Source organism: Trachypithecus francoisi, unplaced genomic scaffold (genome assembly GCF_009764315.1).
Source record: "Trachypithecus francoisi isolate TF-2019V2 unplaced genomic scaffold, Tfra_2.0 Lachesis_group12, whole genome shotgun sequence".
Lineage (NCBI taxonomy): Eukaryota > Metazoa > Chordata > Mammalia > Primates > Cercopithecidae > Trachypithecus > Trachypithecus francoisi.
The window spans coordinates 83,788,027-83,815,971 of record NW_022681457.1 but is presented as its reverse complement, the minus strand read 5'-3'; the positions used below and the strand labels follow the sequence as shown (position 1 = coordinate 83,815,971).

At 45.9% G+C, this 27,945-nt stretch overlaps 1 protein-coding gene across 11 annotated transcripts in view; it reads left to right on the top strand.

Annotated features, from left to right (window-relative positions):
• The window catches only part of NFYC (nuclear transcription factor Y subunit gamma), an 81,800-nt gene extending 62,092 nt beyond the window's left edge, over positions 1 to 19,708 (top strand). For 3 of the 11 annotated variants that reach the window (XM_033226915.1, XM_033226916.1, XM_033226917.1), the window contains exons 5-10: positions 1,351 to 1,446; positions 6,342 to 6,515; positions 11,183 to 11,341; positions 14,703 to 14,810; positions 17,462 to 17,521; positions 18,508 to 19,708. In XM_033226915.1, the coding sequence (XP_033082806.1) occupies positions 1,351 to 1,446; positions 6,342 to 6,515; positions 11,183 to 11,341; positions 14,703 to 14,810; positions 17,462 to 17,521; positions 18,508 to 18,939 (1,029 nt within the window). In that variant the 3' untranslated portion in view covers positions 18,940 to 19,708. The other 8 variants (XM_033226911.1, XM_033226914.1, XM_033226912.1 and 5 more) reach the window with 8 other exon arrangements.
• Positions 19,709 to 27,945: the final 8,237 nt, after the last annotated feature.

The window sequence follows — 27,945 nt, the reverse complement described above, 5'->3', positions numbered from 1 at the left end:
TGAGCCATTTAGATAGATTGAGTAGGTGACATCAAAAAATGCGACACTATATTGTAGTCATCTTAAATGAGTCCTGGCAGTCTTAAGATGGGCCCTGCTTCAGTTGGAAGGGTTTATCGTCAAGCTGGTGGTTGGCAAGAAGGGTGGACTAGAGTTTTGCATTTCAGAGGCATAGGGCCATCACAGATACAAGGGAAAGAAAGAAAAAGAGAATTTCCATCCTCTCCTGTTTTGTCTGATGAGTCACCTTTTAAGGTGTGGTATAGAGTTTGCTAAGGATTTCTGTTAGTATGTTGACATTTTCCCCAGCATTTTATTATTAAAAATTTCAAACATAAGCAAAGTTTACAGTGAATACCTGTATACTTACAACCTAGATTCTACCATAAACATTTTACTATGCTTATTTTATTCCCATATCTATTTATCCCTCTATCTATCCTTCCAAGTAGTCTAAGTGCATTGTAAAGTTTACTTTGCCCAAATACTTTAACATGCATATCATTCACTAGAGTTCAGTGTTTTTTCTTATTGTTTTTCCTTTTGCTTTAAATCTTTAGTAAAGTACACAAATCTTAACATACATAATATGTTGGGTTTTAGTAAAAATCTTTTAATTTTATTATTCAAAGAAAGGAAGTATCACACTTGGAGAGAAACCCCCATTAGAGCAGGTCTTGGTTTCGGTATCATTAGCCATCTGACTCCTATGTTGTCTGACCTCTCCTGCTGCTGTTCATAGCACAGACTATGAATATCAGAATTCTCACAAGCTGTGGTTTTTATTTGGGAATTCAAAACTGCAATGATAAACCTATTGCAGTTTTGAATTCCCAAATAAAAACCACAGCTTGTGAGAACTTAGTGTATACAGATCCAGTGACTTGAAAATGTTGCAAAAAGTTATTGAATTAGGATTTTACCTAAGAAATCCAAAGTAGATTATAACTACTTGTGAACCAAAGGGAAAATATGATTTAGAGCCTTAAAAGGATTATAAACCTAACTTTGCTAACCCACAAAAGGACCAGAAACCTACTAATTGAGATTACTAAGTTTATAATTTGAAAATCGCGGGGAGAGGATCCAGAAGGAGTAGCAATGGTTGGAGGCTCAGATATCCCATTTTAGAGTGTGAGTTGCATGTATCTCTTTCTTTTTTGTTGATGATTGTCCACCAGGTCTGATCATTTAAAGTATATGAGTTTGGCTGTGCTTATTTCAGCTGTAGACTTGCCCATGGGTATTTAGTTTGGCTTAAAACTCATCTTACCTTACTTGGAGGGTATAAAGCCAAGTGAACTAGTTTCTCCCCAGGCTAATTTTTCACACCACTTTTCTTTGTTACAGAGAAATGATATCGCCATGGCAATTACAAAATTTGATCAGTTTGATTTTCTCATCGATATTGTTCCAAGAGATGAACTGAAACCTCCAAAGCGTCAGGTGAGCTGTGAAGGCATTGCAGTTGCTGCTGACTGAAGAGCGCTTTGCATACTGGTGTCAGATACGCTCCTTCTCCTCTCTCAGCACAAGTCATTTGCTATTCGTGTTGCTCCTCGTTTCTAGACCAGATTCATTCTGAACATAACCTTCTGTTACTCATTTCTGGATACTTTTAACTCAGTGCCTCTGAAGTGGTATTTCAGTGAAAATGGACAAAATAAAAATGAAAGACTTTAGTTACAAGTGGTAAAGTGAAGCTCATTTCAAGGTATCTTAGGAAGTCTATCAGAGCTCTTCATCTGGGATGGAAGAATATTCCCAGAAAGTTATAGATTTTAGATTTTTAAGAAACAGCTTCTCTGTGTGCACAGTGGTATTTGGAGTGAATGGACTGTGTTTTCTCATCCTCTATATTGTGGTTCTTTATATCTTTATATAGTGCCCTGACTGCACACTAGAATCACCTGTTGGGGTTTTAAAAATACCGGCACCCAGGCTGTACCCCACATCAGCTGAATCAGAATCTCATGATGGAGCCCAGGCATCAGTACCTTTTAAAACTCCCCGAATGCTTTGAATGTGCAACCAGATTTGAGAACCACCACTTGAGCTGTTTTCCAAGCAATCACAAGAAAGAATATGAATGTCTCCCTTCCCCTCTCTTCTGCCTGCGCCTCTCCAAAGGTCACACTAGTTGTTTTTTCAGCACCTTGGGTGCATATAGCTCTTAATTGTGATTGTAATAGACCTCTGTCCTTTAGAGCTCATTGTTTTAAGTATGCAGATTGCGTGATTCACTAGATGTAGTAGAGACACTTGGGAAATAATGGCAGAATCTCACAGGAGCAAAGCTGTGCCTTGTGCTGCTTTCTTTGTTATATGAAACTTTATTTTTAATAAATTATTTCATAGTATATTATCCTTAGAAGTAGTCATTCAGTGACAACCATTCTCCCCATCCCAGCCTGTATTAATAGCCAGTCAGAGAAAGTCTAGGAGAAGTGGCATCCTAATCAACATTTGTCATTCTGACCCTGCATGAGGGCCTTTGGATTAGCAAGCCCTCTGTCACCTCCTTACTAGAGTAGGATGTGCCTTACTGCGTCTCCGTTCTTTCTGGGCAGTCTTTGCTACTGTAAACATCCTTGACTGGAAGCTGTAAGGTGTTCAGAGGAGCTTTCAGTCGGATGTTTACAGCGGCAGGCTGCCACAGTCGTCCCCAGCTACGCATCGGCTTTGAAACATTGCAGGTTTGTGCCCACAGGCTCAATTCCTCCTCTTGGGGGTCCTGCCCTCCTCTGTTAAGCAGTCACAACAACAAGAACTCAGGCCATTTCTCTTCCTTCAGAACAGAGAGTATCGTACACCTGCTTTCCTTGTTGAAATTGTTCTCTCCTTTTGTCTATCAGAAGCCCCCTTTAAAACAGGATGGTGAACTCTGTGATGAAATCAGGCCTTGCTCACTCTCATTGTGCTAAGTCCTTGTTTTCTATGGGCTGCCTGCTGAATACACTGGCTGGAGAGAAGGGTCACATCCTGTCAGTTCCTTCAGATTCCTCAGTGCTTCTGGGTCTCTCAGGGCGTCACACGGCTCCTTATTCCATCTTAGCCAGACTCGAAATGCTATGATCCATCTGCTTTTAAAGTGTGTTTAGCTGAAACAGCTTCTTGTTGCTTGGATTTAGTTCTTTGTAGGTGTTCAAGCCATTGATTGGCATCGTATTCGGGACAGCTGCTGCCTGGCCTTTGAAAGGTTGAGATTGCTGAAAGCTGGCCTGAAATTCTAAGATAGCATTTTTAATCCTCTGTAGACACGAAGTTTTCCCAGGCTCCAAATTGGCTGGCACTTCCTAAAGTCCTTTAAAACGCCTACTCTCCAAAACCCACCCTTTCTGAAGGAGGCAGCAGTTCACTCTTGTTGCTAAAGAGAATGTACTTTTTTCCAGTCAGGGCTGACTGCACAACACTGTAGAGATGACCCTAGGATGTGATGCTGCTCTTCTCTGGCACTGTTCGTCAGTCTCAGCTTCTGAAAAGATTCCAAGAGCAAGCCCTCTAGTTGGGGAGGCCACTGCTAAAGTTGAGCAAGTGCCCCATTCTGGATTGATCCAGTCATTAAACGATTGTTCTACCACTTGGGACAACCTCCCACTGCTGGGATAAGGAACTAGCCAGAAATATTGAATTGTGAGTCCAAGGCCCTGACTTCTCAAAGATGCTTGGGAGTTTCGCTTGTTCTTCAGAGAAGCAAGTAAAGATTATTTGAAGGTAGTAGGTAGTTGAGGCCTGACTTCTGTCCCACTAAAGCTATGAGTTGAAAGTTCCTGCCCATTGAAATGTCATTTCACCCATTTCTTTAAACCAAGCATAATCATTTCCTTGCTAGCTTGACTTCCACTAGCAGAATGAGTCTTCATAATGCAGAAGAGCCTTAGATATACCTTCTTCTATTTCATTGATTTGAGAACAGTTGTGCCTTGTCCTAACAACACAAACCTAGGTGCCTCCACTTGATTCTCACAGCGTCCTAGATATTGTCTAGTTCATAAACAGTTTTTAAGAGGATTTAGTAAGCAGCATAGGAGGAGCGCTTTACTTGCTCTCACAGTTTTTGGCAAGAGGTGTTTTGGGTTCTGGAAGGGGTTTTTAAAGGGTTTGCTTTTTGTCTGACAAAAAGATCATATTCGATACTAGATCAGCTGTAGTCGGGGATAACTGGAGACGAAACAATCACAGGTCAGGGCTAGAAAATGCAGGTGTCTCCCTGCTGCCTAGCTTCCTACACAGATGGTTCTAGGGCTTTCAGTCCTGTATACCCTCTCATTACCCGAGAGCTTTTCCAAGTTAGGTCTGGATTTCAGTGATTTGTATTTTTTGTAAAATAAGAAGGGAGAGCTCAGTGGAACACAAGTACCTTGAACCTACTTCAACAGCTTTGCAAAGAGCAGTTGGCCTCTGTTTCTTGGCTGCAAAAGGTATCAATATTTTAGCCTTGCCACAGCCAAGACCTAGTTTCCAGGCTGACATTTATTTATAATGATGATAAGTTGGGGTTGAAATGGAGTTGACGTTGCCATTTTTAAGTTGTTGTGGAAATTGAGACCTAGATGAAAATAAAAGGGAATCTCCTTTTCCTTCTGCCTCAGCATAATCATATTGAGGGTTAAAACTGTTTGTGTCTGAAGCACAGAATATATTAACCTAGAAAGTCAGTTCATATATTAACTTAGAAAGCCAGAATATTACAGGTATCTCCCTAAGCTGGATAGATAGCTGTCAAGTAACCGTGTCATGCAGAGACCCATGTTTCTCAGGGCCTAGATACTGGCAGTCCTAGTTTTAGTGTCCTGGCCCCCAGTCATCAGGCAAACAAAGGATACTCAGCTCTGTTCCACAGGGGACACCAGCTGCTTCCCCACACTATAGCCACAGTCCCAGAGGTACCAAAAGAGAGTTCAGAGACTACTTTTTTCTATTGGTAACAACTGTTGGGTTTAAGAGAATTTGTCATACCACCAACTTAGATTCAGAGAAGTACTTTCCTGCCTCTGTCTGCCTGTCTAAATAAATGCGTTCATCATTCAGCAAGCACTTATTGAGTGCCTACCTGGGAACGCAGGGGATAGCAGAGAACAAGAGGGAGCTAGGCTTTGCCCTCATGGCACTTACATTTTAGTAGAACAGACAGTTAATTTGACATGAAAGTGCAAAAGTGTATACTGTGAGGACAGTACTTTGGAAGCACAGTTCAGGGCACCTAACATAATGTTGGGAATGGGGTCAGTACCAGCTTTGTAAATGTTACTTTGGGGAGTTTGAGGCAGTCCACAGGGTTTGTGTACTTCTAAGAAGTGTCTTTTCCTCTTTTCTGGAACATGGCAAACTTTGCCCTGAATAAGGACATGAGTAAATTTAGCTAATATTTTTACTCAGCCAGCCCAAGTGGTTCTATGTTTTTATTGTTTTTGTTGTCCCAGGCAGGGGCACCATGTGTCACACAGGTCACTCCGGATCAGACGCCGTTCTGTGTCAGTGGTCAGGGGCTGACCAACCCTGGACCCTGTGGGCTATAACCATGCTGTAGTGTGTGTAAACATCCTACACTCTCAGCTGTGAGCTCAAGGTGGCTGGGAGAGGGTTGTTTACTCCTTCTGCCATGGAAAACATCAGCTGAAGAAGGAACAGTCTCCACTCCGCAGATCGGACAGAATCAGCCAAGGCAGTACCCCAGCGGAGAGCTGTCCATCAGGCCCCCTGGGTTGCGCTTCTGTGGCTAAGTACAACCAGAACCAGATGTGACACTGGATAGACATGCCCTTCGTGACCACAGAGCTTTCAACAAGCTGTGAAAAGCTGGGTACTTGCCTACCAGTGCTCTCGATCCTGAAATTTCAGCTCAGGAAAAGCCCTGTTTCCCATTAACCTGTTCTGTCCGCCTTGAAGTGGTGGGGATAAAATGAGAAGAGTGCTGCCTGTTTGGGAGATTGGGACCAGGCCTGAGAGGCATGATGTTTGGGTAGCATCTTCCCAACACGTGCAATTAGCACTGTTCTCAGATCACAGGCCTTGACAGCATTTACTGACAAGCACTGCTGGTGCGTGGTTTTTAGTTATGGTAATTATTTGCCCGTTTGCAACTTATCATGCAATGGGTGATTATTTCGTACTTCAGAAATTGGCTGTATGTTTTGTGAAGCCTATAGGATCTGTTATTTTTAGTTTGATTTAGCATAACTGGTCTCTTTGAATTCCACTTTCCTTTGGCTTCAAATGTGGAGAGCTCAGCATTCAGCAGGCAACTGCACATAGCCTGTTTGGGGGAAGAGTGGAAATTCACTGTGGTGGCTGCTGAGTCAGTTCTTTTCCTCTTACCTGTCTCTCTTTCCACCCAACAGGAGGAGGTGCGCCAGTCTGTAACTCCTGCCGAGCCAGTCCAGTACTATTTCACGCTGGCTCAGCAGCCCACCGCTGTCCAAGTCCAGGGCCAGCAGCAAGGCCAGCAGACCACCAGCTCCACGACCACCATCCAGCCTGGGCAGATCATCATCGCACAGCCTCAGCAGGGCCAGGTCTGTGAGCTGCTGAGGATGCCCATCCAGCAAGACAGTGCCCCTTAGGTTTTTGGATGGGCAGAGCTTGATGAGGGCAGAGAGGCAGCCAGATCATTAGAGAGCACTGGATTTAAAGTCTGGAAACGGGAACTTTTCCCCAGATTCAGCTACTGGGGTGAGATGTCACCCTAATCTCTCTGGACCCTGTTTTTCTCAAAGGTCAAATGAAGAAAGTGTAGTGGACAGTGTGTTCTCAGAAATTTTAGAAGGGAAAAAAAAATGTCTGAAATGCCTTATGAAGAGTAGTGGGATCTCTGTAGAGGTACTAAAGTGAACTCCATGCCTGCTGTCTGTGTGTCTGTGTCAGAAGTGGAATTTGTGCCCTTAAAAGGAGAGATTAGGTATCATTGCCAGTTTGCATACTCCTTCTCCCCGTCATTTCTGTGTCCCATATTTGTGTCAAGTGACCTTCTCTTTTTACGATAGTAATCAGAGGACTCTTTCTCTCCCCAGTAGTATTGTTGAGAGCAGTAGCATTCATGTTTGTTGGGGGTCATGTGAGGCTGCAGAGAACTCTGTACTGTGAGCTCTGAATCCAAATTCTCTGTCAATCATTGTTTATTCATTAAACACTGAGCATCCTCTGAGGGTAAAGTCCTGTACTATGTATTAGGGATACAGCATGAATACAACAGTCCTTATTTTCAAGGAATTCACAATTTAGTTGGGGATACAAATACTTAAAGGTTATACCTCCACGTGAGAATGTGTACAGGGTGTTACAGGAACACATCAAAAGAAGTACCTTGGTTCAGGGTAGTGGCTCATGCCTGTAATCCCAGCACTTTGGGAGGCCAAGGTGAGAGGAACCCAGGAGTTTGGGTTACAGTGAGATAGGATCATGCCACTGCACTTCAGCCTGGGCAGCACAGCAAGACCTCTTCTTTAATTTAAAAAAAAAAAGGCAGGGGCATGTGGTGGCTCATGTGTGTAATTCCAACACTTTGGGTAGCCAAGGCAGGAAGATTACATGAGCCCACGTGTTTACGACCAGCCTGGGCAACATGGTGAGACCCTGTCTCTACCAAAAAATCAGAACATTAGCCAGCCATGGTGGCATGCACTTGTGTCCCAGCTACTTAAGAGGCTAAGTTGGGTGGATCGCTTGAGCCAAGGAAGTCAAGGCCTCAGTGAACTGTGATTGTGCCATTGTACTCCAGCTGGGGTGACAGAGCAAGATGCTGTCTCAAAAAAATATATATATATATATAGAGAGAGAGAGAGAGAGAGAGGATGAGTAGTTAAGAAAGATGTGAAGGAGGTGGTCAGATAATGTTCCTGAAGGAAGTAATATGAGTCTTAGGGAACAGTGGAAATTAATAAAAAAAAAGCAGGAAAGGGTGGTGTTGCCAGTTGAGGGCACAGCATAAGCAAAGGCTTAAAAGTGAGAAACAGTACAGGGAGCCATGGGAAAGTAGTCAGCGTAGGAGACCATCTAGGCAAGTTCGAAAAGATAGATAGTGAACGCATCCTGGACAGCCTTGTGTATTCTAATAAGGAGCTGAGTTTGCCTAGAAGAAAAAAAAATGGGGTGGAGGTAGATGGATGGATTGATGTTTTTTTAAAGATAGGTTCTCACTTGGTCACCCCGGCTGGAGTAGCACAATCATAGCTTGCTGCAGGTTCAAACTACTGGGCTCAAGCAATCCTTCTGCCTCAGCCTCCTGAGGAGCTGGGACTCCCAGGCGTGTGCTACCACACCTGGATAATTTTTAATTTTTTTGTGGAGATGGGGTCTCATTAATGTTTCACAGGCTGGTCTCGAACTCCTGGCTTCATGCCATCCTCTCACCTTGGCCTTCCACAGTGGTGGGATGACAGGCATGAGCCACCATGCCCAGTTAGGAGGTAGATTTAAGTAATTATGATTTGTCCAGGTGCGGTGGTTCACACCTGTAATCCCATCACTTTGGGAGGCCAAGGTAAGCAGATCACAAGGTCAGGAGTTCGAGACCAGCCTGGCCAATATGGTGCGACCCCATCTCTTCTAAAAATGCAAAAGTTAGCCGGGCATGGTGGTGGGTGCTTGTAGTCCCAGCTACTCGGGAGGCTGAGGCAGGAGAATCTCTTGAACCTGGGAGGCGGAGGTTGCAGTGAGCTGAGATCATGCCACTGCACTCCAGCCTGGGTGACAGAGCGAGACTCTGTCTCAAAAAAAAAAAGTTAATTATGATTTTAGGATTTATTCCCTGATCATTTACTTACCCATATTACAAAAATGTATTGAGTGCTTGTTTTATGCCAGATACTGTGCTAGGCAGGAGGGTTCAAAGATAATGGCTGCTCAGTCACTGCCTCAAGGTCTCGATTGTACCATGATGCCTAAGGGACCTTCTTTGGCTAATGCTTGTGCCTCTACAAGCTTTACCTGCCAAAGGCTTTATCCCTTCACAGAGTGAACTTAGAGGGAGTCTGCCAAGGGCAGGCTCTGATTGGCTGATCATCCTAAGAAGCTCATGGCTGTTGTGCCCTGACAGCAGGGCACACCATACATGATTTGACAGCTGCCATGCTAACACAAGCCCTCATTTTCCTGAAATGATTTAGAAATACCTTGGAAATCCTCTTGGGAAAATTGATATAATACAGTGATGAGTTGGCAGCATGCATTTCTTTTTAGTCAGCGAGAATTTCATCTATCCTCTTCTCTGCCAACCCAGACGTGCTCATCTTGGAGCTGATAAGGCTTGTGAGGATGGTGAAGTTGGTTCTTCCCAGCATTTCCTGGCTGTTCTTTCACCATCCTGCTGCCTCAGGGTGGCCTTGTGCTGTGTCACACCACCCTGGACCCGTTGTGATGGCTATTTCAAGTTGAGTGCAGATATCCTTTGTAGGACAGAATACGTATGTATCAAAGCAGAGTTGGAAAGAATGCATATTTTGGTAAAATTAATCCTGTGTTTTCTGTCATAAATTGGAAACTTATTTATGGAAGTTGGGAATAGGCTGAGTTGAAAATTGTGGTACAAGAATGGAAGAGATGTTTTCTGTTAGCCTAGCCCACTGCATGTACTTTTAGAACACTCTGTCGTCTTTCTTTCCTGCCCTCCTCCAGTTTGTAGTAATTTCTTCTTAGTAATCCCTTGAATCTCATCTGTCGTTCCCAGAACACATCCCCTTCCCTTGTAACTTTGGATGCATAGTTGTAATTTTCAGTAATCTATGCAGTCAGAATTAAGAACATCAGAATAGCAACATCAGTTGAAGTTTATGATTCATTGAGACTTCCATAGTCTTCTTATTGAGGTGATTAATTCCGAGTGGGGGAGAGAGAGTGACAGAATTCAAGTCAGGGATTGGATATACAGGTGTAGTTTAAAAGGCTCTACCCACACACACCCTCACCGTCGCACCCCCCATCACTACCACCACCAGAGGAGCCAGATAGGCTCACTGCTCTAGGTAACCTGTGAAAGTCACAAATAGTACTAAAGTTTTGAGATTTGAAAGAATAATTGACCCTTTTGGCAGCTTGTGTCTTTACCATCTCTCAGAAGAGTACATTTCATAGGACTATATTTGTGTGTGAGAGACAGAATCTGCCAAGTCATACACATTGGGCAGAAATTTCTTAAATCCAAGATTGCTATTTTTAGAAAGTTAGAGTTCTTGCTTTCTTTTTTTTTTTTTTTTTTTTTTGAGACAAGAGTCTCGTTCTGTCGCCCAGGCTGGAGTGCAGTGGCCGGATCTCAGCTCACTGCAAGCTCCGCCTCCCGGGTTCCCGCTATTCTCCTGCCTCAGCCTACCGAGTAGCTGGGACTACAGGCGCCCGTCACCACGCCCGGCTAGTTTTTTGTATTTTTTTTTTTAGTAGAGACGGGGTTTCACCGTGTTAGCCAGGATGGTCTCGATCTCCTGACCTCGTGATCCGCCCGTCTCGGCCTCCCAAAGTGCTGGGATTACAGGCTTGAGCCACCGCGCCCGGCCGAGTTCTTGCTTTCTTAAACTCTATTATTTAGGGGTAGACTTAGTTAAGAGTCTGTGTCTTTACAGTGCCCAGTGAGTTAGCAGTGTTTGCTCTCCTGTGGGAAGCCATACTGTGGTCCAGAGCAGCCATCTGGCCAGTGTGGGCAGGAATTGCTCTGCGGCTTCAATGGGGTGAGAGCCAGTGTGCACTAGGGTCAGCCTCGGAGATGCACCCCTGTGCTTTATTTTTCTCTCAATGTCTTACATGCCTAAGAAAGAGCACATGACCCCAAACTAAATAAATCCATACCCTTTCCATTTAATGTTACCCTCCAAATTCATCTGCCCCGGACTTGACTTTGACTATTTCTGAAGTAAACTGTTATGGTTGCTTTTGACTTTTTCTGTAGTGTATGTGCCTTATCATCACTAAAGGGGCTGTGAAAAGTTGCAGCATTTGGGGCACAGAGGTTTATGTTTGGGACCCATGCAGATATTTGTACTGTGAGCCTTAAAATATTTTTGGCTTTTCTTTCATTTTGGAGAGTAGCTTTAGCAATGCTGTACACCCAGAGGACTCTGTATTACTAGTATTGAGATGAGTTTAGGCATTCATTGAGAGGGTTTGCTTCCGGCACACTGCTGATTATTAACCTCTTGGTAATCCTGTGGGCTCTAAGCCTGAACTCATGCAGCATTCTCATAACTCTTCCTTTTAGACCACGCCTGTGACAATGCAGGTTGGAGAAGGTCAGCAGGTGCAGATTGTCCAGGCCCAGCCACAGGGTCAAGCCCAGCAGGCCCAGAGTAGCACTGGACAGACCATGCAGGTGATGCAGCAGATCATCACTAACACGGGAGAGATCCAGCAGATCCCGGTGAGTCTTGCCCTGAGGTTTGTCTTTACAGCTTTATAGAAGGAAGTACTTAAAGATATATCTATACCTTGATGTATATATATATCAATCACACACATGCACAACACTTTTTTTTTTTTTTTTTTTTTTGAGATAGGTCTTGTTCTGTCACCCAGGCTGAAGTGCAGTGGCCTGATCTCAGCTCACGGCAGCCTCTGCCTCCCAGGTTCAAGCAATTCTCCTGCCTCAGCCTCCTGAGTAGCTGGGATTATAGGTGCGTGCCACCACGCCCGGCTAATTTTTGTATTTTTAGTAGAGACGGGGTTTCACAATGTTGGCCAGGCTGGTCTCTAACTCCTAACCTCAGGTGATCCGCCCGCCTCAGCCTCCCAAAGTGCTGGGATTATAGGCGTGAGCCACCACACCCAGCCCACAATACTTATTTTTATGTGTATGTGTGTGTGTGTGTATGTGTGTGTGTTTTGTTTTTAACCTGTGTGCCAGTGTTCCTGAACACAACTTGCTTCACTGTGTTTGTTCCCTGCTTTCCTTTAATCTAGGTTCAGGTTCCCCACAGTGGGGCATCTTCTCTCGATTTCCCCTCATTCCACCTATGCAGGGAAATCATTGTAACCACTACCCATGCCAAGGCCCAAAGGCCCTGTGAGGCAATCCTGTATTTGATCAGCAGAGGATAAGAGGGAGGTGTATAGGGAAGGCCATAAATACACTTGTTGCATATTCATGACTCAGTTCCCAGTGGAGCCTGCAGCAAAGTGTATTTTTGGCTTTCGTATAACTTATCCATTCCTTTACTGTGGACTGCTGCTTCCTGTGTGCCTTGAGGGATTTCAATTCTTAGATTTGTTGGCTTTTTTATTGTACTCCTTCTTTTGTAAAATGTGTCCTTGTCTTAACACTTGCAGTCCGTACATGGTCGTTTTGACCCCCACATAGAAGTGAAACAGAGCGGTCCTTCTATTCCCTGCCCTTTGCCGTTTTTGTCATAAATGAAACGTAGGCAGGTTTAGAAACTTACATAGACTTGGTTAACCACTTCCTCTGTGAAAATAACTCTGAAAGTATCCTTAGATCAGTTTAGGAATTGTTCTTCATCTGAAGTTAACATAGTAATAGGCCAAGAGAAAGCTTAGGAAAGCGGAGTGTGTATGTCTCTTTCTCCACCTCTCACGTGTGCTCACAATACCCATGGATTGCACGACTGAGCTCTGCTTTGCTTCATTGTTTCAGTCCCCAACCCCAAGATTTCTGTTGAATGGTTCTCGTTTTTGCAAGTGAAGGCACCGCCGCAGGTTCATTTAAGCCAGAGAAGAGAGAGTTGCACCTTGCAGATACTTTAACCCTCTGGGACACAGAGCTTTAGCCTAGCAGATGTGTTGCAGAATTCACTATTCCATCTTCACTGGCTCCGGCACTTTCTGTAGGAGTCTTCATTTCCAGACTCTTTAGGCAGCTCATTGGAATGTTCCTAAATCGTGATGAGCTTCAGGAAGGAAACTTTATTTCCCTTTCAAAAACCCAGAGCTTATTTTGTCTGTAATTAGTGTAAAAAAGCTACGAGGATCCCCAAACCTGTCCTGCTGTAGAGAAATGAGGGACAGATCATCACCAAATGTCTTAACCTAAGCCAAAAAGGAAACCTCTTGCTTCTGTTGAAGAGCTGCTTGGAACCATTTGGCTCACAGCTTTTCAGTCACATTTGGGTTTCTGCAAAGAGCTCTTCCCAGCTAGAAAATTTTACATCCCTGTAGCTGTCATTATACCTTCTCCCACTCCTGTGACAAGACTTTAGTCTTCTTGTGATCCCTGGCTGGAGTTCTGGGGACTCCTGGGACTAGCCACCATCAGTCTCTGTAGATGAGGTTTCCCATACCTCCCCACAGCTGCCTTCCTCCCCATAAGCAACTTAACATTGTTGCCAGGAAGCTGCATTATAGGATTTAGGTGGGGAATTCAGGCTTGGCACCACAGCCTCCCAGCAGCTTCTCTTGGCATATTCTTAGGAAAGAAATGACTGCAGGTCATAACACTTTTGCCCTGTCTCCTTTGAACCAGATTTTTAATAGGTTTAGATTGTGTGTCCCTCCATCTTGCCTCAAGTGGGCAATTCTGGAATGGTCTACCATGAACTTGAGAGGTCGTTTTTTCTTGGTAGTTCAAATTCTGTGAGGCTGGAAGTCTCAGAAAAGCATTTTGATTGAACATTGTGTGCAGGAGTACAGCTTCATCCCATTAGCATTTTCCTCATGGAAGAGTCCTGCAGCCCTTGAAGACCAGAGGGAAATTTGCTCCAGAGCAGAGGCAACACTTACCTGTTAGCCGCAAGAAACTCCCCCTTGCAACAAAGCAGACTGGGCAGCCAGGGCAGGTGGTTTCTGGGGCCCCCAGATAGAGACCTAGTCTATCCATGCTCCCAGAACCCTTTTCATTTCCTCTAAATTGAGGGTGTGAATGTCTGCAGTCCTCCTCTGCTGACCTTCATCTTTGCTGAGCTACAGTTCTCTGACATGGTAACTGCCTTGGTCCTCTTTTCATCCCTAGCTCAAAGCACTAATACTCTCATGGTACACTGGAGCATTAAGAGCCTGAGTTAAGGCTTTTAGCACACAATTAAATGCAGCATGTGGTATTATTGTATTATCTGAGATTTAATCGTAAGCATGAGAGACTCTAAGGGCGCTTTTGTAGCTTTGGTTTCCCATGATGGGGTTTTCTGTGAAAGGTTTATTGATTCTGCTTCCCCTTGGGAGGTATTTGGCCAGAAACTAGTGCTGAACACCAAGGATCCTAAAAGCCCCACAGACCCCCATCCAGCCTGGCTCTTGGGGAGAGAGATGGTTAAGCAGGCCAGCTTTTGCCTCCAAGATGTGCAACACGGGACAGGGCAGTGTGAGGGCTATGATGCAGAATGATGGCTGTCTGCTTTGGGCTCCTGGTGGATGCTGGATCTCTTTACAGTATTGGGAATTGTGGGAGATGGGAGGGAAAGAGTCCCACACTTAATGTACAGGCATTCTGATCATGTCAGTCAGATAAATTCCAAAGATAAGCCGTGATCATGTAGCTAAGATCCGGCAAATAACAAGCATGCAGCCATGCTGTTCTCACCTTTGTGACAGGATCTTCTGGGAGTTTTTTCTGAAGTCCATTCAGGGAACATACTCTCTTCTGTGTTGTGTGACTTGTGGATGTTCTGGTTTTGCTTGTTTTGACCTCTGTTTAAAAGGGACTTTTTTCAGGGCAGGCTTCTTTGGAGGGCTTGAGGGGTAGGGGGCAATCACCATCTCTGGTCATAGAAAGTTTGCCTGTTTGAGATTATGCTCAATGTCTTATGGTCTGTTTGTCTCTGCCCCTGCCATAGGTGCAGCTTAATGCCGGCCAGCTGCAGTATATCCGCTTAGCCCAGCCTGTATCAGGCACTCAAGTTGTGCAGGGACAGATCCAGACACTTGCCACCAATGCTCAACAGGTATGTGCCCCAGAGACACAGGGCTTGTGTTGGAGACCAGGAGCAGGTGGCTTCTGACAGGAAAGGAGCACTCAGCGCACAACTGTCTTGCCGCCTCATCCTTCAGCCAGAGGCACCACCCCCACACCCTCCATATCTCTTCTGCACCCAAGAGGCATGGGTGGTAATTGGAACATTAGATTCAAAGTGTTTTCTCTTACCGTCTTGTTCTCAAGGGGCAAAGAAATGCAAGTCAGGGGAAGCCTCGAAGGTGCCTGAAAGAAATCTTATAGGTGTGCACACCCGTCAGACCCGGGATATGTTCGACAGATCGCCTGATCATCAGGCCGTTTCCATCTTTAAACCCAAGTGGCTGTTGTGTTCTGGCACCTCCTGTGCCCTTTGGAAAGCTTACTTAGATTTTACCCCTACCTCCTCTTGCATCCCTGACCAGAAAAATTGCCCCTCTCCTCTCATGCTCTACAGTATTGATGGCTGAGTCACAGATGGTGAGGGGGCTGCCTCCCTGGACTTGGGGGTATTGAGGGATGTGGGCATCATTTGTAGAAGATGGGGGGTGCTGGTCAAGGGGAGGCATTGTTAATGGATTCTTTTGCCTCAGACCCAAAAAAAGCAGCAATCGTTTAAGAGCTGGACCCGTCTGGCCCAGTTGCATTTCTGGTGATGTACCTATTGACAGTGGTGACAGAGCTGAGTTTGTAGAGCAGGTCTCCAAAGATCTCATTTGGGAAAATACGAGGAATGAGCCAAAAGCAAGGCTTCTGAGTTCCATATAGTCTCCGGGATCATTAAGGGCTCTTTCTTTGCCCACTCCCCGGCTTACCTAAGGTCTCAGTTCTTCCGTAACTGATACTGACTCACACCCTTCTCCCAGCCCCTCTTTTTCAACCTTGTCAGATTCTTCCCTGGGATCCTAAAAACATAACGGCATGGGAGTGGGAGGAAATGAGAAGGAAGCTTCTTGGTTCCTCAGAAGTCAGTTTAGGGCTGGGCATGGTGGCTCACGCCTGTAATCCCAGCACTTTGGGAGGGAGGCCGAGGCAGGTGGATCACTTGAGGTCAGGAGTTTGAGACCAGCCTGCCCAACATGGCAAAACCATTTCTACTGAAAATACAAAAATTAGTTGGGCGTGGTGGTACACGCCTGTAATGCCAGCTACTTGGGAGGCTGAGGCACAAGAATCACTTGAACCCAGGAGGTGGAGGTTGCAGTGAGCCGAGATTGTGCCACTGCACTCCAGCCTGGGTGACAGAGTGAGACTCTGTCTCAAAAAAAAAAAAAAAATTCGGTTTTGGGAACAGAACTAAAGCCAAAAAATGGGAGAGGTTCGGGAGAAGCAAGAAAGCGGTAGCTGAAGGCAATGAAAATCTTTATAACAACAGGTTGTAATTGTGATGACCTAGTACTTAGTAGGTGCTCAGTAAATGTTTGTTGAATGAAGCTGAATGAATAATATGTAAATAAAATTTAAAGGTAAGTGAAACCTCAGCTAATATGAATGGCAATCCTGCTCGCCACAGAGCAGTTAACCTTCTTATCTATGTGGAATATTTTCCATTTGTCTCGGGCTCACTTGTTTATTCTGCAGACATTTCTGGAATACTTACTTTGTATGGGCTCCTGCCCTCAAGCAGCTTATAGGCTGTTGGAAGGAAAAGGACTAAAATAAGGAACAATAGTAAGAAATAGTCATGAAGCCTTTTATACCTGTTCCCTTTCTTGTTCCTTATAGCCTCATGTGTAGGCTTGCAGGGGTTGTTTTTGGCCGTGGTGAGGACATTTGAGAGGACAGTCCTTGTCTTGCAGGCTGGCTGTGATGATTCCAGGAAATGGTACACAGAGGACACTGCTGGTCAAATACTCAAATATTCCGTAGGAACACATGTGCATGCACACCGCAGTCTTCTTTCTAGTTTACCAAGCTGCTTCCAGCAGTTGTCATTATATATGCAGTTCTACATGTCAGTAAATTTAGCTAAAGTCCATGCACAGTCCGCAAGTAAGATTTTAAGTACTTGTGATAAATGTTGTCTTTGTTCCACTCCCCGTCACTCCCCCTTTCTCCTCCCCTCCTTTGGCCTAGAGGACTGCACAGTGCCTCTCTCGGAAAAAGTACTTCATAGATTTGCCATGAGGACTGCTGGGGCCAAGGCCACTTGCTTGCCAGGGTGTTTCATATTCCAGTCAGATGATCTGGGTGATACAGGTTAGGTTTGGAGCCCACCTTCCAAGAATGAAAGAGACCACTCACCACTTTGTCTAACACTTTGCAATCTGCCTTTACTGGCTGAAAGACTGACTCTTAGGACTTCTACCCCAAACCCTAGGACCTAGGAGCCATGTGTTCTGTTGGAGCCTCAGGACCTTGAGATGAGTGGGTGGTTGAGGGAGTAGGCATTCATTAGAGAGATGGATGTGGGAACTGTCTATTATGTGCTCCAGGATTCTCGATGTCCCTTTGTGCTGCCAACTCTTGGGGTAGCCATCAGTGCTAGAAGATTAGGAGGGGTCCTTGCTTTCTTACTACCCATTGAGCTGGGCACTTTATATGCGTTGTCTCATTTGATCTTTATGACCTTCTTCTGGGTGGTGGGCTGGTGGATCAGACCCTGCAGCTGACATATCAACTCTACCATCTTGATTCTTACAGATTACCCAGACAGAGGTCCAGCAAGGACAGCAGCAGTTCAGCCAGTTCACAGATGGACAGGTAGGGTACCCAGCCTGGGCAGGGGCAGAGGGTGAGGAATTGCGGGGCAGGGTAGCAGGAAGTATCTGGGTTTGGATGGTTAGGGCAGCTGTCCTGTCCTCTCCTAGCAAGGAGTGGGCAGAAATTTTAAAACAAGTACAGTATTTAAATCAGGGCACCTATCCTTTAGTTTTATAGACTTAGTTGGAACTAAAAATAATCTTAGACATGTAGCCCCAGTTGCCATTTTACAGATGACAGATGAGTAGACTGAACCCTGGAGATGGGAAGTGCCTTGTCCATGCTCCCCTAGATGTTCATTGCAGAGACAGGACTAGAGAGCAGGTTTCCGGTTCCCTCTCTAGAACTGTATTTTTTTTTCCCCTAAGCCATAATGTTTTTTTAATAGCATAGACTATTGAGATGCAGAGAACATGTGACCTCTTGAACTCTCTGGGTGCCTGAAATTCAGTAATTTTCAGTCCATACGAGGAGAGAATCTTCCCTTTTCCCTCTGCTTTCCCCTCACAGTACAGTACCAGAGACCACTGAGGACATGATAGGATGACATGCCCAAACTTGTGCCCTCTGCTGCTCAAAAGGGAGAAGAGCTGGCATCAGGACCCAACTCTGGCTTCTGCCAGCACCACATGCTAGGCTTACATGCCAGGGCTCCTGTGAAGTCTTGGCTTTTGGTTTCTTTGGGGAGCGCCTGGGAAACCAAGTAGTCAATTAGCCCTGACCTTCCTAAGTGGCTGTGTGAGTATCTTCTCCACCCCTGAAGGGTCTTGGCTAGTTAAGTGTTTAATACCAGGCCACCTCCTTAGCAGGGCCCATGGAGAAAATTCAAATTCAGTTTAGTTTCAACCTGAGCCAGATACTCTGAGAAAAGGAGGAGAGGAGGGGGTAATCCTACTGCCCCTGCCAGTGTAGATTACCAAGAGTTGGGGAAATGCTGACTTCCAAGCTGCTGGTACAGTGGTTCGAATTGCTTGTGTTTGCCACAGAGGAACAGCGTGCAGCAAGCTCGAGTCTCTGAGCTAACGGGAGAGGCAGAGCCCAGAGAAGTGAAAGCCACAGGAAATTCAACTCCCTGCACCTCTTCCCTGCCCACCACACACCCCCCCTCACACCGGGCTGGTGCCTCCTGTGTCTGCTGCTCCCAACCCCAGCAGAGCTCCACTTCCCCTCCTCCTTCTGACGCCTTGCAGTGGGTGGTGGTTGAGGTATCTGGGACCCCCAACCAGCTCGAGACCCATAGGGAGCTGCATGCCCCTCTCCCAGGGGTGACCTCACTCTCTCCTCTCCACCCCTCGCAGCAGCTCTACCAGATCCAGCAAGTCACCATGCCTGCGGGCCAGGACCTCGCCCAGCCCATGTTCATCCAGTCAGCCAACCAGCCCTCCGACGGGCAGACCCCCCAGGTGACCGGCGACTGAGGGCCTGAGCTGGCAAGGCCAAGGACACCCAACACAATTTTTGCCATACAGCCCCAGGCGATGGGCACAGCCTTCCTCCCCAGAGGACCCGGCCGACCTCAGCGCCTCCTGCAGGCTAGGACACTGGTGCACTACGCCCCATGCCTGGGGCCAAGATTCTCCAGCAGAAAGATGCAATATTTTTTGTTTCCTTTTTTTCCCATTTTTTTCTTCAAGGAATCAATATTTCAATATGTTGAGCTGTGTGTCCAATGCTATGAAATTAAAATATTAAATAACATATTTATGGCATTTTCTTGAAGAGTGTGGTTGAAGAAATACTTCTTCTTTTGTTTTTTTTTGTTTGTTTGTTACTGCCACTTCTTTTTAGGAGCAAATCTCCCCAGGGGTGTATGGTATTTCTTGACTCTTGGAACAGCTGCTACCCCCAAGACTTGCCACGTTGTTCTGCCCTCAGATGGAATTAGGTGAATGTGTGTAGCTGCTTTTTCACTCGTGGTCCTCTCCCCATCCCTTGCTCTTACCCCAGAGCTCTGTGTATTTGCATCCAGAGGCCATGGAAACATTCCTTGCATTTAAGAGATTTATTCCCCATGGAGAGTGGGTGGGTTCATTGCCACACTCTGTTCTCCCAGGGACCCAGGAGACTAGGACTTTGGGCGTTTGCTGCCCACCTCTCCTTTATTTTTTAAATGCATTAAACACTGTGCTAGTCTCCTTTGCATGGACTTCAAACTGCATGAAATGCAATAAATCTCATTTTAGATAATTTAGAGTCTGGGTTTCTGTGTCTGGGGACATTCATGGGGCCACTTTGCTTGGAAAGGTTCATTTGCCCTCAGGTTGTGTGTCTGGGAGAGAGGGCCGCCCTTGTGAGAAGGGGATGTTCAAAGCGAAGGGAACTTCATGCTGTGTATCTAAAGCAAACAGGTCCTTAGCCGATCTTTGTGTGTGTGTGTGTGTGTGTGTGTCTTGCTCTGTTTCCCAGGCTGGAGTGCAGTGATGTGATCAAGCACACCACACTCCTGGGCTCAAGCAATCCTCCCACCCCAGCCTCCTGAGTTGCTGGGACTACAGTCAGGTTACAGTCAGGTACCACCATGCCCAGCTAATTTTTTAATTTATTTGTAGAGACAGGGTTTCACTTATTGCCCTGGCTGGTCTTGAACTCCTGGGCTCAAGTGATCCTGCCACGTCAGCTTCCCAAAGTACTGGGATTACAGGCATCAGCCACTGTGCCTGGCCTACCTCAGCCAGTCTTAAAAGTGAACTTCATCAGAATATATTTGCTGCTCAGAGATGCTTGCCTGCTGGACTTACTGGATTCTCACCATGTATCAGATTGAGCGGTGTCTCCTGCCATAGGGAGCTGGTTGAGGGTCAAGGGGGCATCTCTCATGGAGAAAGCTGGCTCTATCAAACAAACCTGGGGTAAATCATTCCAGTCCTGCCTGGCACAGGCTGCCATTCAGCTACCTGCTGTGGCCACGCCCATTACCAATGGCATGGCATCTGCCAGAGAACAACCCAGGTGCCTTGTCAGCCAAGAGTTCTGCAGCCAAGACCTACTTCCTGTTAATTGAAGCAGAGAAAATAGAGCATTCCACTTATTCACTGGCCACAGAGGCCAGTGATGAGCCATCTTTCTTACCTCCACCATGCCATCCTTCCAGCTGGAATGAGCTGCTGTTGTGGGAAGAACAGTGAGCTGGGTGCCAGGAAATGTAGCTATTTGCCCTAAACCCATGGGCAGATACCTCCCGTCTTTGGGACTGTCTCAGTGAGTGAGGTGGAAATTGGGGAAAGGCTTTTATTAGATGATTTCAAGTCTGAACCTGATGCTTTTATGATTATCTCATGAATATCCACTGTAAACCATGGGGGTAAGACATGAATTGGTTTTCAACAAGTAGTTTCTGATAACTCTAATGCCCTCTGCTCTTTCTTCCTCCCAGGAGATTGCCCACATTTCTGGGATCTGCTTAAATACTTTGCCTAGATTCAAGTCTGGCCAGCTGTACCCTTTACTCCAAATTGGGGCATCCTGTTGCTTATATTGTCCTGATGATGGTAGCTTATAAAGTACTCAGCATCTACTTCACTATGCCTTACCTCAGTCCGTAAGAAAAAATTGCAATGAAAACAACACAATGAAATAATAAAACAAATTAGAATTAGGAAAAACATAATCTAGTAGGAAATCAGGATTATAGAAAACAACACAAATACCATGGTTATAAAGACCTACGTAGTTATTAGAATTATTTGACCCTGAGCTTCCTGGTCACCAAAGCAAAAAGAGATGAGACCGGGTAAAGGATTCACATTAGAAAGACAACTTTTTTTTTTTTTTTTCAAAAGCAAAGTTTTTTTAGCTTTAAGGTTTTGGATACATGATGCTGTGTATCCAAAATGACATGGAGTGTCATCAGGGTAGGTAAAGCAGGTGACAGTTCACCATGAGAAGTCAGTAAGTTGGCCCCCATAACACAGTGAGTCAGGGTCAGCCCCCACATGCTCGCAACTCCCAAATTCAGTCCCTCCTATATCTAGTTATCTTCATTCTAGCTGTGGACTTTTTTCTGAAGGGGATTTTCTGGCCTTTCCAGCTGTCCTGAACTCAGTCTTAGCGAGACATCATATAATAGCAAGTTTTCACTGATACCCGTGTGCCTAGCCCCGCATGCAGGGAATGCAAGAGGGAGAAAGTGGAAGTGCAGAGGGACCTCAGGCAGAAGCTCCACAATTTAATTTCCTGACATCTTGTGTCCCACCTTGTTTGCTCTGGTTCATTCCTGAAAACCCAAGTATGACTGTAGTTTCAGGCCAGTGAGTGGGTCCCCATTTTCCTGTAGACTTCCATTCTTGTTTTAGAGATGTTTTGATCAGTTGTGATTAGCAAGCAGCTTCCCTGCTGAACACTTTCCCTTTAAATTGCCCTGCCAGCAGGGCCCATCCTAGTGTAAACAAACCCTTTGGTGCAGCCCAAGAGAGCCCCTATCTAATACCCAGCATGATCCCCTTACATCCGGAGCACTTTTTAAACATTTTTCCTAGCACTTGCAGCATCCGTCCTCCTTCCCGATGATCTTCACAGTGACCCTGCAGGGGAGACAGGAAGAGGCATCATGATCCCTGTGTTAGAGATGGAGTCATGGGAGGGCTAGTGAAGTGCAGTGACTTGCCCAAGGTCACTCCATGAATTAAGGGTGGAATTGAAACCAAAACACTGATCTCCTGACCCCCTGTGCATACACAGTTGCTCTCTGGCCAAAGGTGACGTGTATATATGTAGGAAAGAGGCAGGCTGTTGAAATGTGAACTATCTCCTTTTATTCAGTCTTCCTGAACTGACTGGCCCAGCCTTGAGTATGCGTGAAATAAATAAAGCCGTTGGGTCTGGTCTGGGGACAGCTAGTGGGTGGGATAACGTGCCACAAGGATGACCTTGGAGACTGGAGACCCCTGGAATCAGGAGCAGACGATCTGGCTGGCTTCCTTGCCGCTCAGGTCTGCGGAGGCCACAAGGGGGCAGCATGCAGCCCTCACCTGTGTCTCTGGGAGGTGCCCTGTCCCGCTCATCCCAACTGTAGACAATTCTAGGAACTAGTGGGAGTATGACTGTCCCCTTTCTTAACCCCCTTCCTGATAAGACTCTCACCCTTTGAAGGGAGGGTCCTCCCTAGGATAATAGTGAGAGCTGGAAACTCTACCCTCTCCAGAGTGTTGCCTCAAGGTAGGTGGTTAGATTTTAATGACTTTCTGACAGCTGAAGTTGGTTCAAGGTCCTTCTTATCTCCCCAGCTTTGTTTCTTTTCACTCTCCTCTCCCCCACCACCTCCTGTACTCTATGGTCCTGTCACACCCAATTACTGATCCCTGAACTTTCCTCCATGTTTTCAGAATGTGCTAGCTACAATGCCTGAAATGCCCTTTTACTTCCTTTTTCACTTACTGAGCTTCTATACATCCATCAAGGCCCAATTTAAATGGCCCTTGCTGAGAAACTTCAAGACCTCTTCAATGTTCCCATGTGAACTTCTACAGCCTCTATTATTAGAGCTCATATACAGTCGCTCAGCAGATGTTTCTTTGGCACCTTCTGTGTGTCAGATGTTGTTTTAAACATTGTGAATACAGCTTAAAACAAATCTGACTTGTCTGCTACCATGGAACTTACATTAATGAGTGGGTTGAGGGTGGGGGTTGGGTTGGGGACGGGGGAGAGAGACAACGAACATAAGACCAAGTTAGACTCTAAAGAAACCCTCTACCTTGCTGTTAGAGTTTTCTGGGTTGGGCTGTCTTCCTCACAGGGAGTCCTCAAGTCCAGGGTCATCTCCACCTCTGGAGCGCAGCACAGAGCCTGGCACCAAGAGGGTAACAATAACTGATGAGTGAGTGAATGAACACAAAACCATCCTTGCAGCCACACTGCACATATTCCCACTTCTGTTCATCTGCTCTCACCATAACATTTTTTTCTTGTTAAGAATTCTTTTTGGCCGGGCGCGGTGGCTCAAGCCTGTAATCCCAGCACTTTGGGAGGCCGAGACGGGCGGATCACGAGGTCAGAAGATCGAGACCATCCTGGCTAACATGGTGAAACCCCGTCTCTACTAAAAAATACAAAAAACTAGCCGGGCGAGGTGGCGGGCGCCTGTAGTCCCAGCCACTCGGGAGGCTGAGGCAGGAGAATGGCGTGAACCCGGGAGGCGGAGCTTGCAGTGAGCTGAGATCCGGCCACTGCACTCCAGCCTGGGCGACAGAGCGAGACTCCGTCTCAAAAAAAAAAATTCTTTTTGTTTGTTTTGTTTTTTTGCGATGGAGTCTCGCTCTGTCGCCAGGCTGGAGTGCAGTGGTGCGACCTCGACTCACTGCAATTCTGCCTCCTGGGTTCAAGTGATTCTCCTGCCTCAGACTCCCGAATAGCTGGGACTACAGGTGCCTGCCACCATTCCTGGCTAATTTTTGTATTTTTAGTAGAGATGAGGTTTCACCATATTGGCCAGGATGGTCTCAACTCAATCTCTTGACCTTGTGACCCACCCACCTTGGCCTCCCAAAGTGCTGGGATTACAGGCGTGAGCCACCATGCCTGGCCCTTGTTAACAATTTTTTATTGAGCTATGATAATATGCCAGGCAGGGGTGTTCAATGGAGATTATTGTTTAAGAAATTTCTGTCTAGGAAAATATGTCTAAGGCCAGGCATGGTGGCTCATGCTAGTAATCCTAGCACTTTGGGAGATCGAGGCGGGAGGATCACTTGAGGCCAGGCGTTTGAGACCAGCCTGGGCAATTTGGTGAAACCCCATCTCTACAAAAAAATATGAAAATTAGTCCGGGCATGGTGGCACATGCCTGTAATCCCAGCTACTTGGGAGGCTGGGGTGGGTGGATTGCTTGAGCTGGGAAGGATGACTTGAGTCCAGGAGGCAAAGATTGCAGTGAGCCAAGATCATGCCACTGCACTCCAGCTTGGGTGACAGAGTGAGACCCTGTCTCAAAAAAAAAAAAAAAAAAGAAAAGAAAATACGTCTAAAGCTTGGTACTCATGGATTCTCATTTCATTTTCACATCCTTGTTAGGTAGGCATTCTCCCTATTTTGTAAGAAAGAAACTGGGGCTCAAAAATGTTAAAATATTACCCAAGGGCACCAGCTGGTTGACTGGAGCCAGATGCTCCTAGGAGCCTCCTATCCCAGCTGACCCAGCCCCCATGGGTTTCACCCCCTCCACTTGTGATTATTTTCCTACAGAGAATGAGAGTCCCCTTCCCACCAACTCCTGGGTAGGGACCTAGCTTTTGTCCCACAGTTCCAGCCATCTATAGGCCTCAGTGAGGTGGCATCTGAGCTCCTAAGAGGAGAAGACCCTCATAAGGAGGCCCAGTGCCCAGTCACATGAGCAACTTGGCCATGGCTTCCTCAAGTCCTCCTGAGGCAGGCTGCTGGTGTCTCCCCCAGCCTGGGTACTGTTCCACTGCCATGGATCAGGAAGAGGAGACAGAAAGACAGTAAGACTGGCACTCAGGAGGGAAGAACCTGAGCTGGACCAGGCTGGGCTGGGTTCCTGTGTCTGGCTGGTGCTGAGGAGAGGTCTGAAACAGAACCCGGCCTCCCTCCAATCCCTGAGCCTCCAGCCTCTCCTTAGAGTCTTGGCCGTGTGCTGTGCCCATCATCTCTATGAACTCCCAGCCCCTCCCCCAAGCTCCTGGTCTCTCTTTCTGGGAAGGTCTGTGGAACAGAAGCTTTCTAATATCTTGTATGTGTCAAATGTCTTTATTTTGCCCTTTCATTTAAGTGACAGTTTGGCAAGGTATAGAATTCTGGGTTCACAATTATTTGCCCTCAGCACTTGGAAGATATGATTCCATTGTCTCTTGGCATCTGTTGTTGCTGATGAGAAGTTTACTGTCAACTCAATTATTGGACCTTTGTAGATAAGCCATCTTTTCTCTCTGGTGGCTTTTAGAATTTCTATTTATTCTTGATATTCTACACTTTGACTATAAGGTGTCTAGATAGAGTTTTGTTTTCTAAGATATCTTACTAGGTAGTCTGTGGGCCTTTTAAATCTAGAAATTCATTGATTATTTTTGGCAAGTTTAGTCATTCCAGTATCTTTTTGAAACCCTTAATGCATATGCTAGAGTTTCTCATTCAATCTTCTATGTCTCTTTTCTTCCATCTGTTTAATCTCTTTATTCTGTGCTTCAGTCTGAAGGATTTCTTCAGTTCTAGCTTCTAATTCATTCATTCTCTTCAGATATATTTGATAACCTATTTATTGATTTTTTAAAAAATGTTAGTGACTTTAGTTTTCATTTCTAAAATTTCTAGATAGTTCTGTTCATTTCTGCTACGTTTCTGTTTGATATCTTTCTATTCTTGTTTTATAGATGCTACTTCTTTCTTTATCTTTTTGATGATTTTAGCTATATTAAATTTCCTTTCAGATTGCTCCATTAGCTCTAGGTCTTTACGTATAAATTCTCCCATGAGAGGTATGTCTCTCAAGGTATGGTGCTTCTAATCTGTTATGGAACTTATCCTTGAGATTATTTTCAGCACATTTTCCTGACTGTGCCCTGGGATGTGGAGGCCACCCTAAGGGATGATTTCTCAGTTGTATGTGCCTAAGGCACGTGGAAGTGCACCAGCCTCAAATCAGCTCTTATAGCAGTGTCTTGGTTTGGGATTTTTGCATGGCCTGGATATCAAATCCTGAGCCCACATCTCATGTGGACAGGCTGAGGTGTCACACTTATAAGGGTCCTCTTTCTGCTTAAAGCCAGGGGCCAGGTGGCTAGCAGACAGAGATTTTAATCCTGTTCATGGAAGGCAGCACTTTACCAGACCCAGCTTTAAACAGAAAGCCTACTGTTGCCCCTGGCATTTTTAAGGTTGGCAACTATACTTCCCACCCTCCCACCCCACTGGACACTGGACCCGCTCCTCAGAAATACACCTTCAATTCCTGCTCGCCACCAGGAATTACCTCTTATGGTCTTACACAATTCCCCATTCTTGCTTTTGGAGCTTGAATATGTATTTTTTTCTTTTAATTATCAGCTGGGCATGGTGGCTCACGCCTGTAATCCCAGCACTTTGGGAGGCCAAAGCTGATAGATCACTTCGAGGCCAGGAGTTCAAGACCAGCCTGGCCAACATGGTGAAACCCCATCTCTACAAAAAATACAAAAATTAGCCAGGCATGGTGGTGAGAATACAGTAGCTGTATTCTCAGCTACTCGAGAGGCTGAGGCAGAGAATAGCTTGAACCTGGAAAGCGGAGGTTTGCGGTAAGCCAAGATCACACCACTGCACTCCAGCCTGGACAACAGAGCAAGACTTGGTCTCAAAATAAATAAATAAATAAAAATAAAAAATAAAAAAAGTATTTAGCACTTACCTTGCTTTGCACATCTAATATTTCAAAGAGGAGGAATTTAATAAGTGCTTAATCAAGCTTGACATGGAAATCCTGGTCTCTGAGCCTCCCATCTTTGTCACTGAGTCTGTAGCCTCTCTTTGGAGCACCCATTCTCCTCCTTGAATCCCATCTCCCTTACCAGGTTGTCAACCTCTTTCTGAACCCCATTTCCTGCTACTTAATCTTCAGTCCCTCCTACTCACGTCATCTCCCTCCCTGAGCCCTCATCCAAGTTTCTCCCACCAGGAGAGCATGGAAGTTCTTTTCCACTGCACACTCAGCAACTCAGAAAAGTCCTTCCTTTTCATTTTTCAGCCAACTCCATTGTCCCAGTGGTTCTCACTGAGAACATGGAGTTAACCAGCGGGACCACAGCACTGTTGCCTTCTGCATGGTCTTCCAGGGGTAGAGGTTAGAGGAAGGATCTTAGAGAAAGAATCAGGATTCTTAGAGGAAGAATCCTGAAGGCAGAGGAGGAGCCCTGCAAGAAGGGAGGGCTTTGACCTTCATTTCCACGCCCCTTTCTCCCTCTGTGTCTCCTCCCTGTGGGCCCCCTCCAACCCTGAGGATCAATGGGGGTTTGCTTTCACTGAGCTCAGCAATACTGCTCCCTCCCCACTTCCTGTGGCTCTGAGCTGACTGGCCTGCTTGGTCTAGGCTGGGGGCAGGTCAGTGCCACACCCAGATCTGGGGAAAAGAAATTCCTTGGGCCCCTCCGGCACCTCTTGCCTGGTGGGTGGCCTAAGTCTGTTGTCCTTTCTGGGCTGCATAGGGAAAAGGAGGAAGGCCTGATCTTTCTCTCATGCTTCCTCCTGCTCTCAGTAGAGGTGGGTTCCCAGAGGTCAATAATGTGATGCCATCACCCTCTGAGCACTCTCCACTCCAGTCCCCTCCTAGGAAGGCTTCCTAGGTTGAGAAGACCTGCTAGGACCAGGGAATTCCCAGAGCATCTCCCCGCTCCGCCTCAAACACGTACCTGAAAATCAGTAAGACAAATGGGTCATGTGTGTACAGCCCCCTGCATGGTCTCTAACTTTTTCATGCATTATAGCATTCAGCCCTGATAGCC